The following is a 12,195-nucleotide window of genomic DNA, read 5'->3' on the forward strand; positions in this document are numbered from 1 at the left end:
TTGTGTTTATGACAAGTTAAACGATAAAGCATTGACCAGACCCAGAGATCCAGTGGTCCAAATTTCAAGCACAGAGATTTGATTGTTTTGTTTCATAAGTAAATGTAAGAAACTAGATGAAACACAGAAAATCTGGATTATGGAAGGTTACAATTACGATATCTCAATAATGAGATCACATTTGGAACATTCGTGAGGTTTTAAATATAGAAATCAAGAACACTCCAAATACAACCATAGAGGGAAATATAAAAGAATATTTCTTTTTGATGTTCTTTTTCATATATACGTATACATATGTAATAATCATACTACAACTAAACCAATCGTAAACCATCTGGGAGTTGTTGATCATGAGATGAGTCTTGAGATATAAACTTACGGCAAGCATAAAGCACTGCAGAATGAAAACCACTTGGGTTGTCTATGAACACGAAATGACCACCCTGCAACATTTCAAATAAACAAAAATCTCACATAAGCAAAATCCTCTTCTCTATAGTTTTCCTCTCAGATTTGAAAACAAATGCATGTGTTTAGAGATTTGACCTGTGGAACCCGAATGATTTCGCAAGGGACCTTCATGTATTTCCGCGCTTCCACTGCACCTTGATAGTTCATCCAATCATTCATTCCATATATAAAAGTTGTTGGCACTTTCCACTCTGATGCACTGCACAAAAAAAAACAGTCATCGAATTTGAGTTGTGTAAAAACTCCAATGTAGTCACAAACTTGGTTTTATTCATTAGATTTGGTAGACAAACCTTTGTAGGAGGGGCTTCCGAGCAAAGGCTCCAAATGAGAAGATGTATTTCAAGCACAACTCTCCACTAGCCTTTGCAGCCAAAGTATGGTACACATAATCTACAATGCAAAACGAACCGTCACTATCAGCTATTGCATCATCATCCTCCATATAACTTCTACGGAACTTAAAGAAAGAATTACTCACCGGTTAGCAATTTGGCTTCCTCCTCTGTTAGCACAGTTCCCTCCGAATGTGCACCAAATCTTGCAGTTGTATACCGATTTACAAGACCTGGACCCCAAGGACCTAATCCTCTGCACACGAAACGCATTTAGGAATATATAGTGAATCTAGTATCCGGCCACTTTTAGCAAATGGTTACAATTGAGTGCAATAAATTTGTATCATCGAGGTGAGCATCTAGTAGACCTGACCTATTGGTGAATAAGAAAATATTATAAGAGCATACCTAATCAGCTTCTGAGGAGTGAAATTCGACTCCCACAAATGATTTAGTAGGGCGCCTTTCCATGTTGCTCTAAATTTAGTGAGCCTTTCCGATGCATCTGCTTCTGCTGAGAACCCAGCAGATCCCACCAGAACTAAGTGTTGAACATGCTCAGGATGCTGAAAGATCCAGATATATGAAAAGTCAGATATCTTAAAAGTTACCTTTTACACATTGAATTATACCAAGGATGAAAAATCACCTTAAGCGCATATTTAGCAGCAACATAACCTCCAAAGGAATGTCCTAATAGAATAAAGTTACTGAGATTCTGGGCTTTACGCCATTCCTCTAAGGAGTCGATAAACCATGCCTCAGTTTCTACACAATTAAAGAAGGACCAATGCAGTTCCATTACTGATCATTCCACGTATACAAGCCGTTTTGGTTCCAATGAAACTTTAGCCACTGAATCATGAACATTAAAGGGGATGAATAGAATACCTTCAGTGCTTTTACAAGTAAAATCAGGCCTACTTGATCCACCCCACCTAGTAAGAAAAAGAGAGAACTACCTTATTATACAGTCACAAATGTATACAAAACATGAGCACAATAAAAGGTCTAGAACATCCTCACTTTGATCTTTAAGACATCGAAATAGTTAAAGCATCCAAAAGGCCATATTGTGACTAATACATTTCAGGAAGACAAGTTGCATAATTACCAAAATTCCTTACCCAAGTTGATCAATAGCAATCACCCTAAATCGACTGGCAAGAGCATCGAAATTTCTGAAGAAAAAGCCTTGAGAAGCACCATAACCATGAACCATAACAAGAGTGGGAGAACCCTCCTTGGCATCAAAGGTAACAGTATTGATGTAACGTGACTCATTGCTGGTAGACCTAAACCACCTGATCTTGGAACCTGGTGGTCCTGAACCAATATTAACTTGTTCTTGCACATAAGGCGTCCTGAAGATTGTTCATCACAAAAGAATTTTAAAAACAGCTCATCCATCATGTAGAACCTTTAAAAAACCTCTCCTTCAACATTTCAAACTCTAATAAACAATGTCCCAGAGACAGGGTTCATACCAATTACCAAATTCCAGAATTTTGTAAGATTTATCCCTAAAGCTGAGTGCTTGAGAAACAGAGAGAGATATCTAAACGTACTTGAGGATAGAGAGAAGACGCTTCTCGGCGGCGATGATGTAATCGGTGGAGGTAGGGATCCACCGGAGCGAATTGGGCCACAAAATTTTCCATCTTGATCTCGCAGCCGCCGTAGCAGCAGCAGAAGATGAATCAGCCACCGAAGCAGTCTTCTTTGAGATTTCTTCTGCCATTCTTAGTCTTGACACAAAACGGCTCAAGTTCATACAATCACCGAACCAAATTCACAATCCAACAAAAATAAAAATCTAAACTTTTCCCACGAATCAAGGAATCGAGTTTTTTGGATATTAAATTTTCTATTTTTATCTTTTAAAAAGTTCCAAAAAGATGAGACGAGAGGTTTTGCTGCGAAGACGCTTAAAGGGATATATGCTTTTTCTAATCTGTTCTTCTCACGTCATTGCTGACGCCACGTCTCCTGCAAAAACACAGAAGCTTCCTCGTTGGCAAAATCGGACCTGTCGGTCTTGGTCAACTCTTGTAATATTTAGTCAAATTAAATTCGAGAAAGTGATTAAGATTGTTAATGGCAAATTAATACTGACATATACAGATTAGGATTCAACGTAAGGTGAAAAAGTTGCAATTTGATTCGTCAACTTGTTTCATCATAGAATCTTCTTCTACAAAATCTAACTGCAAACACACAAACAAAAGCTAAGAAAGGTCTCAGATTTTCAAACAAATCACTAAAACCGGTTTTTGACTTGTTTATAAAAACAACACACACAACTCGAGTCCTTTCTTTTTTTTTAGCTTGAGCTTCTGCTGCAGCTGCTAGTAGTAGTACTAGAACTTGGGTTGTTGGTGGAGACACCAAGATACAATGCTTCAGCCAACGGTCCACCTGGTGTTGTTGTTGAATAGATCCATGATAGACCTTCATGGCTAACCCACTGATGATGCTGGTTTGTTCCTTCTGCTTCCTCCATAGATCCTCCTCCAGCCATTGATAGTGTCAGAGAGCTTCCCATTGCTTCATCTTGTTTCCCTTGTACAACAAACCGCCTTGTCTCTTGGTTGTGTGGTGTCTGGTTTACACTCAATAGACTCTGCAACGCTCCAAAGCTCTGGTCTACTATTGGCTCCTTCTGCCTGAAATTCAGATCGTAATTGAATCCGCGTTTGAGCTCTCTGCGTGATCCAACCTTCAGCGGGACAGTTTCATGAATCTCCGGGTTTAAAGTTCCAGTGGCATCACCTTCTTTCCTAAACCACCTCAATCCTCTTCACACATCAACAAAAAAGTTTCAATCTTTCAAATGATATGGATTTTAAAGGGGATGGATGGATTTTAAAACTTTGACAAGAGTGTAAGATCCTAAAGGCACCTGTTGTGATCATATAAAGAGGAAGCGGACTGAAGAGTAGAAAGCACAGGGACTTGGTTTACAGGTTGTCCGTAAAACTGAGGATAAGCTCTAGTAAACTGGCTAGTATCATTCTTAGCGCTACTACGAGTGTCACTGTGGTTAGATGACTGGTGAGATGATTCCACATGCTTTCTTGAACGAGGACGGCTCTTGTGTGTGTGTCTCTTGCAGTATTTCTGGTCAGGAATCACGTTTCTAGAGCATCTCCATTTCTTCCCATCCGTTCTCTTGCACCTCCATGGCTCCTGATCAGCCGTGTTATTACTTGCGATTGAAGCAATTCCCAGCTGCAACGAACCTCCTTTAGTCATTGCCACTGTTACTGTCATCACAAAGACCACAGCAGATTCTTGTATTCAGCATAAGTACTAAAACTACCACTTATATGCCTACAGTAAGAGGTAAAATTTCTAAGAACTTGAACATTCAAATACCATCCTAATGGATTTTAGTTGCATCAACAAGTGGTCAAAAGTCTACAAGAAGCTGTTTAAGTGAAAGCTATGGACATCTTACCATTCGGGTTAGTGGTTGGTGGGTGGTTCTTTGGAAAGGGTGAGAGAAGCTCGGAAGGAACAGGAACAGAAGCCATCATATACTTGTATATATTCCTCTGCCTCTCAAGCTCCTGCCACTGAGCGTTACTGAAAGCTACACTTGCGTTTCCACTCATACTTCTTCCAATCTCCCCTGGATTTTAATCCAACCAATTTCACATCAAACCAACATACAAAAAAAAAAATTCAATTTTTTTTTCTTTGCATAGCTCAGAAGACAACAAAAGGGTTAGAACTTGAAACCTGAAGAAGAGCTCAAGGTGAAAAAAGGATCTGCTACAGTCACAGAAGCAGAACTAGAACCGGCATGGGAGAACATATCACCGTGAGAAGAAGCGTATGCTTGATTGCTTGAAACAGAGAACATGGGATCGCCAAGACCAGCAGAACAGTAGCACAAGGAAGAAGAGGAAGGAGAGGAATATGATGGATGGTAATGATGATGGGGTAGCACCATAACGTCTTTATGCGAATGTTCTACAACTCCAAATCCAAACCCACCAATATAACCTTCCTTACGTTCTGCTCTTGTTCCCATTAAACCAAAACACACACACAGTGTTTCCCTTCTTTCTATTTCCTGACTATATCCACCCAAAAAAGTCCCAAACTTTTACCAGAGAAACACCACCGCTACAAACCTTTTCAAACCCGATTAAAAAAGCTCTCAAAATACCCCTTTTGTCTCTGTAGTGGAAACCTAGGAGATAGCTCAAAACTTTAACCTTCACACAAAGCAACACCCAAAAATCCAAGAAAGAAGAAAACAGAGGAAACAAAAAAAAAAGCACCCGCCTTTTCTCTTAGCCTAATGTCTTTGCAAACATAAATATAAAAAGAACCTTAAAACCACCCACAAAGGCTCACTCTTTTTTATTTATTTGTCTCTTCTCTCTCTCAGTGCCACTTAGGAAAAATGAGAGGATAGGGAGAGAAATTGGGGATTTTTTTTAGGTTTAAGAAAGGTTGAGAGGAGAGGAGCGGTGCAGAGCTAGCTATTTGAAAGACTCATGAGCCAGCCATGACATGATGATAAAAGCTTTTGATTTTTTTTTGTTTCCTTAGTCTCCAACATTCGACCTTGTTTCAGAATACAGACAAAAATTTTCATTAACTCTCTACTCTCTCTCTCTCATCTCCTCTGACACTTAGTAGCATCCCACGTTGTCGTTTCCTACTAATACTTAACACCGTTAACTTCTTTCTCTCTAGTCTCTACACACACAATGACACAAACACACCGCCTCTTTAAAAAAAATATCTTCTTTTTTACTTCGACCTTAGTTAACGTCTTTTGTATTTGTCTTCTTCTCAAAACTACATCGTACGTACCATTCACTCACCCACACACACAAGAGTATGTATAATTGTGTGTATAGACTTTTTTTAGATGAGGATAAAAGACTCCGTTAAGCAACGGCGTCTAAAAGAGGGTGCTTGGATAAGTGTGTTGGTAAATAGGACCCATATGAGGTTGCCGTGACCGTGAGAGCTTTGCTTCTTTCTTCTCATTGGGGACCAGAGAGAGAGATGTGATGCTCTAACTAATTCAGTCTCTCTCTCTCTCATTCTCTCTTGGGGTCACTTTCTTAGATTTTACTAATTTCTCACCCCCATTTCTTTTCTTCTTTCTCTTTTCGACCCCACTACTTTCATGTCTTCTATCACTCCTCTAATTTTCTTCTGATTTAGTTAAAAAGAAGAAAACTCCCACTTTCATTCATCACATGATGATAATAAATTATTGGACTGTTGGGGAGAAGGAAAATAAAGATGATGGCTTGAAGAATAAAAATACATATCTCTAACTCTAGTTTTCTTTCTTTTGTCGTATACGCCTAATCAATCATAGGACCACTCAAAAAGTTCAAATGTCAAAACATATGGACTATTATGGCCATTCAATATTGTTCGTAAGTGGTATAGTAGTAGCCTAATTTGATCGGTGGTTACATTTTACATATAGTCTTAAAATTATTCCAAAAGAGCACCATATTCGTAAATGAATCCAAAGTGACCCCCCCCCCCCAACTGTTTTTAAATTAGGAACAATAGACAGTGTAATTGTGCTTGTATTATAATGTTATGTTATGTTGGGAGTTGGCTACATACATACTGTATATCACAAACATGTTCCAAGAAGTAGTGCCCGAGACTGTTTTAGAATCATAATCAGAGATATGAATGAGCATCGAACCTAGTCTTAAGTTGTAAACATTTATTAATTCCTCTGTCTTCAGCATCGGTATACCCTGTTATGCCAGTTTCGAGCAGATTAAGAGGCAATGTTCTACATGTGTCCAACACTTAGATTGTTGAGACAATGATAAATCTGAGACGAGAATACCCCTTAACAATAATAGAACTAAGGATAGCTAGCAAATGGATTGCACAGTTTCAAGTACGGTGACAAAAAAGAGTGGAACATACCTCAACTTCAAGCTCAAGGTTATATAGTATCTTATTACTCGGAAGATGATAACAAAGTCGTGTCAAGGTGAACTAGGTCTCTCAGAAACAATTCATCAAACAAAATAAGTTGAGGGCAAAACTGCAAGAAACAAAACAAATTGGATCGAGAGGTAGAAGAACACGAGCGTCTCTGATCTCCATTACTGAAAGACCAGTGAGATACGATCGGAGAATATATATATATGGTCTGAGACGAGACGGACTGTTGAGCTTTGAGGTCCGTGCAATCTCCGGTTAGGGTTTTTGACGTTCCGATCACGGAGTTTCCTATCCCCTTCGGATCTTTCAGCTTCTCTTCTACACGATGTCAAAACTATAACTCCATGCGTGTTTCAACCTCAAATGGGCCGCTATAAGGGCATCCACATCAAAGGAACAAAAGTATCTTAAAACATATCTTATTTTTAATTTTAGAAAAAAATGAAATTAAAAACTTCTTAAGAAACTTAGATATTTCATGGATCCATTAAAAGTTGTTAAATTTGAGGTTCTTAAAAAAGTATATATATATTTTTATTGTAAATTATTATGTTATTTTGTTTAAATTCATAAGATTTGTATACTTTTAAAAAACTTTAAAATATTGCATTCAATAAAAGTTTAAACAAACATTACATAAAAACATATTAAAAATAGATTACGAAATGATTAATTTTAATATTGATTTGTGCCAAACTTTTCCCATATATGCTCAACTTAATCCGCTTGCAGTCGGTCATGTATTTTCTTGTCACGAACTTCATTTCGAATGGTTATCGTATCACCCATCATATTTCTGAGATTTGAAGGGATGTCTGTAGAATACGTGAAATCCACTTCTGAAGTTCGGTTTGATTCTACTTGTGCAAATGTGGCCTCATCATACTGAGTATACCCATCACGTTCATCTTCTACAGTCAAGAGTTGAGTAAGATAACTCATCTACAACTGTTTGGCATTGCGCAAATAAGACCACCTTCTCTACTTTGATCTGCAACCAAAAAATTAAACATTTTAAAAAGATGGAAACTTGCTTTCAGTTCTAATATAAAGTAGTAGAGGACTAGCTTATTATACAAACCGGTGAATGGATGTTTAAGACTCCAAGAGCAGCCATTCTTTCATCTTTTTGCAATCTCAAGTCCTCAACAAGAGGCGTCACAGCAGAAACTGAGAGAGACGAGAAAGACGAGAGAGAAAATCAGGTAACAAAAAAATAAAAGAAAAATTTATTTTTCACTCATCCAATCAGAAACTGACACAGCCAAATTTCTAAACACATCTAAAATATCTTATGTAACCATCGATCCTAAGCTAAATCATACAAAAAAAAAAAAAATTATCTGTAAAAATACTTTAGGAACTCTTAAGATACTTGTTAAATCCTTTGATGGGCTTGCCCTAATAGTGTATCTTAGTTCAAGAATGGCCCATTACTAGAAAGTCCATATTTTCTCATACTAATTTTTAACTATATTCTTTCTAGTTTTGGTTTGGAGAAAATTTTGCTGAATAAATTTAATTTGAATAAATAAAAGTTCAGTTTGGTTCTGTAGAATGTATTATACTATATTAGGTGCGATGAGGTCAAAAGTAATTGTTGTTGAAGCCAAACCGAAGTTTAAAATACAGTTTGGTTATGGGTAAAAAAAAGGTAGACGCAATGTGGACCAAAACAACAACTACACACTTTAGGCCTATAGGCTTATAATCTTTTTGTCTCCACGTGACCTTCACTTACTTGCAGAGTCATCGCTGTTTATGGGTGTACCGAACCGAACCTAGACCAAAATATAATTTCAATTCTTGCCGATAGTCGAAACAATCTCAAGTTTATCGAATCTCGGTTTGGTTTGGAAATTCCAGTTTGATTAGTTTGCAAAGACCTAAATCTGATCTAATTTTAACCCATTGATATGTGTTTATGGTGTATTTTTATATCAAAGTTATACACCTGCACACGTTGACGTTCTTGTACTGCAGCATAACTTTGATATAAAAATAAAAATACAACTTTCAAGTGGAAAACTAAACTTGCACGTTTTTGTATTGTAGTAACATCAATTTTATGGATTAAACGAAAGATTGAAATAAAGGTAAAAAGTATATATATATATATATATAGATATGAAAATGCATGGAAATATGGAATATAACACCCAGTACGATAACCAAACATCTAAATTGATATAAGAAGGACACAGTATTGCATGCGTCAAAATTGAAACAAATTTTATTCTGATAGAAAGACATCCGACCCCCAAAGATCACGCATGTCCTTTTCTTAACATACGTGATCCGTACCGTATTACATATAGATTTGTCGATTATTTAACACCGGAAATGTTAGGAATCTTGATATATATTTGTCACAACTAATATAAGCGTATTTTAGTTGCTGCCTCGGTGGTACGAATGAATGGTAAGTTATCAATGGATCATATAATCATAGTAGTGTAAATGTGTAATAAAGTAAAATGGTGTTAGTATCGCTTTAGAAACTTTATACGTCCAGAAGCGGGTGTGTAACAAATAGGGGAAGGTGATATAGTTTATTGCAACCTCTATGTTGGTCTGAAAATATAAATAGATATAATTGCGTGTCACGAAACAAAGAAAACGAGCTAGTTAGATAAGAAAAAAACGGATTAGCAAGTTTTAGAGGAACAAGAAATGATTATTCAAATGAAAAATAGAGTAAAATAGAAAAGAGAAAGCTTATTCAAATGAGGATTTGTGCAAGATCATATGATATAAAGCCAAGTCATGGACTGTTTCTCTCGTTTTACAGGATGGTTCAACCACCACGCACCTCTTTTTCTTTAGGCGTTTAATGACACAACCCACATTTATCTTTTATGTATTCCTTTTTATGTAATTATATTTATTTCTTTTTTTTTTAAACTCTTATTTTTCTCTTTTTTTCTTACAGTATTTCTCAATTTCTAAGTCTTTACAAAGCATTTTGTTCATCTGAAGAATATGGCTACTTAGTTAAGGAAGTTTTAAATGTTTTTACTGCCGACAAATAGTACTTTGAGTGTATATAAACAAGTATGTCCGACAAAAACATTTATATATAGAAAACTATAATTATGTGATACAGTTTTGTTCCTCTTCTTTGCAAATTTTATAAACAAGAATCCCCAATTTCTCACTCCCAACTTCATTCACAAGTTAAACATAGTTTCTCTTACACGCTTTACTATGGAACCTTCTGAATTTGTTTCCAACAAAAGTTCATTTCTTATTTCCATATCTGTAAAAATAAAGTCAATTGCAATAAATTCGCCATCTTCCTATCAATATGCATAGATTTTTTCAACAAATACAACCAAATAAGGAGTGTCTGAAATGAACTCACAACCGCATGTTATTTAGCCAATGTTTTAAATACCAGACCGGGCGAACCGGTGGATCCGTGACCTGATATGGTAATTGTAGAGTGTCTTTTAACAAAATCTCACCTTATGACATCATATTATATATTAATCACGTATTATCTATAGACTGATACAACCCTCAGCTTCTTATTTGCCTCCATAATTAATCCCCTATTCTCAACTGTCAATAGAAAGTGACAGAGACAGAGAGAAGTTCTATCTATATATTATATAAAATACATTACACAATTATCACAACTAGATTTCAGCACGGATCTAGTCTTCTTATATCTCAATTCTCTCAGATATATAAAGAAGATTTGTGTATCAAACACAACTCGAAGCTTTTGTTGAGGCATGGCTGTGATGAAGCTAAGAAGAGCAGCGACTGTAGCAGGGACATGGCTAAACGAAGCCATTAGCTTCTTCGTGTTCTGTGTTTTAGACATCGTTGATTCATTTCTTTGTCTCATCTACAAAGCAGCAGACTATCTCTTTGAAGCCGAATGGAAGCCTTGCTATTGTTTGTCGGCCAAGGAACCCATCACCACGACTCGAGGGAAGATCCTCTTGTCTCAAAATAATGGCGAATCCAAGATCCTTACTCTTTCGCGGCTTCAAGAACTCGGGTAAATTTTTTTCTTTCTTTTTTTAACGTTTTGTTAGTTATTGCAAATGTATCAATATCAGAATTGTCCAATTACAGATGTGTTAAAAAAACTCAGAATAATTCTTTTGTAAATATTTCATATTTCAAGAGATAAGAATAAATATGTTTCGTCTAATATATGATATAACACACATATATATATATATATATATATATACTATAATTTCACAGTTATAAGTTCTAGCTATATATTTATTTTACATCATTACATGTGCTGTCCGCATTCTCCCTAAATGATAATTATTATCATATTTACTACAAAAAATTGACATGCATTAAAGTTCATTGTTGACTTAAAAATGGTACGGTGAGCCAAATTACTTTTATCCCTAGAAGTGGATTATTGAAATCTACTTCCGTTTGATTTTCTTGTAGCGGACGTTCCAAGATTGAGCTGGAGGATATCTCTGAGACACTTTACACACGTCCTTCTCGTCTATCTGACTTTTCTAAAGTATCCGTTAATGAGCTCAATAAACGGTTTGTTAAGGTTACTCGATCCGAGTCCGAGTGTAGCGACCATCATGAGAAGACTAAAAGCAGAAGGAGGAGATCAATAACGAAGTCAAGCTTGACGGTGAACTTCACGGTCGTTGAGAAGCTTCGGGGAAAGATCAACCCGCATAATTTGAGCCACGATGTCTCTCGATGGTCGGATTGTGATTGTGGGTTTTGTACATCGTGGGCCTCTACTAGTGACAAGGATCATTCCCTCTTTGTCAAAACTCAAATCCCAAATGGTAACGGTCACATCTTTTATGTTTAGGAGATATATTAGTAAAACCAGTTTTACTGTTTTTCATTTATAAAACATTTATCTATTACAACAAAGTGGTTGTAGTTTAGTGGTAAGAATTCCACGTTGTGGCCGTGGAGACCTGGGCTCGAAATTTAAATCCCAGCAGCCACACTTTAAATTTTTTAAACCCTTTTTCAAAAAAAAAACAAAAAAAAGAAAACATTTGCATGTTAAGTTCTTATTACACATTTACATGGTAAATGATTGTGTTTAATTATTTTATAAAGCACTCTTTAGAAATAATAAATGCAAATAGGAAATATAAATAGTCGTCTGTATCATGAGTTGCAATTTTGGATTTCGAAACTAGTAAACTAATTTGCGTTTTAAAACAATCGGATTCATTACAACAGGGGTGGCAGCGAAAGAGGATGTTCTGTTCATACATGGTTTCATATCTTCATCAGCGTTTTGGACGGAGACGGTATTTCCAAGCCTGTCAGCGTCCTCCTCGACTCATAGACTCTTCGCCGTGGATCTTCTAGGATTCGGTAAGAGTCCAAAGCCAGCTGATTCACTCTACACGTTGAGAGAACACGTAGAGATGATCGAGAAATCTGTCTTACACAAACACAATGT

At 36.5% G+C, this 12,195-nt stretch overlaps 3 protein-coding genes across 3 annotated transcripts in view; 1 reads left to right on the plus strand and 2 right to left on the minus strand.

Annotated features, from left to right (window-relative positions):
• On the minus strand, positions 114–2,731 carry LOC104722582 (1-acylglycerol-3-phosphate O-acyltransferase). Its single transcript, XM_010440776.1, has 9 exons — positions 2,381–2,731; positions 1,940–2,176; positions 1,704–1,750; positions 1,462–1,580; positions 1,221–1,378; positions 956–1,065; positions 768–867; positions 550–673; positions 114–446 (listed from the first exon to the last, which is right to left on the minus strand). Exons 1-9 carry the CDS (start codon positions 2,584–2,586, stop codon positions 318–320), a joined length of 1,230 nt encoding a protein of 409 aa, XP_010439078.1. The 5' UTR covers positions 2,587–2,731; the 3' UTR covers positions 114–317.
• Positions 2,944–5,442, minus strand: LOC104722583 (growth-regulating factor 8-like). Its single transcript, XM_010440777.2, has 4 exons — positions 4,557–5,442; positions 4,273–4,446; positions 3,715–4,078; positions 2,944–3,610 (listed from the first exon to the last, which is right to left on the minus strand). Exons 1-4 carry the CDS (start codon positions 4,849–4,851, stop codon positions 3,136–3,138), a joined length of 1,308 nt encoding a protein of 435 aa, XP_010439079.1. The 5' UTR covers positions 4,852–5,442; the 3' UTR covers positions 2,944–3,135.
• LOC104722584 (probable lysophospholipase BODYGUARD 2) overlaps positions 10,348–12,195 on the plus strand; it is a 5,226-nt gene continuing 3,378 nt past the window's right edge. The window contains exons 1-3 of the mRNA XM_010440778.2: positions 10,348–10,776; positions 11,193–11,557; positions 11,970–12,002. Of these exons, the coding sequence (XP_010439080.1) occupies positions 10,505–10,776; positions 11,193–11,557; positions 11,970–12,002 (670 nt within the window). The 5' untranslated portion in view covers positions 10,348–10,504. The remainder of the gene's footprint in view (positions 10,777–11,192; positions 11,558–11,969; positions 12,003–12,195) is intronic.

The sequence above is a fragment of the Camelina sativa genome, chromosome 11 (genome assembly GCF_000633955.1).
Source record: "Camelina sativa cultivar DH55 chromosome 11, Cs, whole genome shotgun sequence".
Taxonomy (NCBI): Eukaryota; Viridiplantae; Streptophyta; class Magnoliopsida; order Brassicales; family Brassicaceae; genus Camelina; species Camelina sativa.

What these genes read in the sequence shown, in the direction of transcription:
- LOC104722582 (XM_010440776.1), bottom strand. Translation starts at nt 2,586, where the DNA reads ATGAACTTGAGCCGTTTTGTGTCAAGACTAAGAATGGCAGAAGAAATC. An exon ending in ATTGCTATTGATCAACTTGG is followed by an intron (nt 1,751 to 1,939) that starts GTAAGGAATTTT and finishes TTTTCTTACTAG; the next exon opens with GTGGGGTGGATCAAGTAGGC. An exon ending in CTGCTAAATATGCGCTTAAG is followed by an intron (nt 1,379 to 1,461) that starts GTGATTTTTCAT and finishes TGGATCTTTCAG; the next exon opens with CATCCTGAGCATGTTCAACA.
- LOC104722583 (XM_010440777.2), bottom strand. Translation starts at nt 4,851, where the DNA reads ATGGGAACAAGAGCAGAACGTAAGGAAGGTTATATTGGTGGGTTTGGA. An exon ending in ACCAACCACTAACCCGAATG is followed by an intron (nt 4,079 to 4,272) that starts GTAAGATGTCCA and finishes TTGTGATGACAG; the next exon opens with TAACAGTGGCAATGACTAAA. An exon ending in TCTTTATATGATCACAACAG is followed by an intron (nt 3,611 to 3,714) that starts GTGCCTTTAGGA and finishes TGATGTGTGAAG; the next exon opens with AGGATTGAGGTGGTTTAGGA.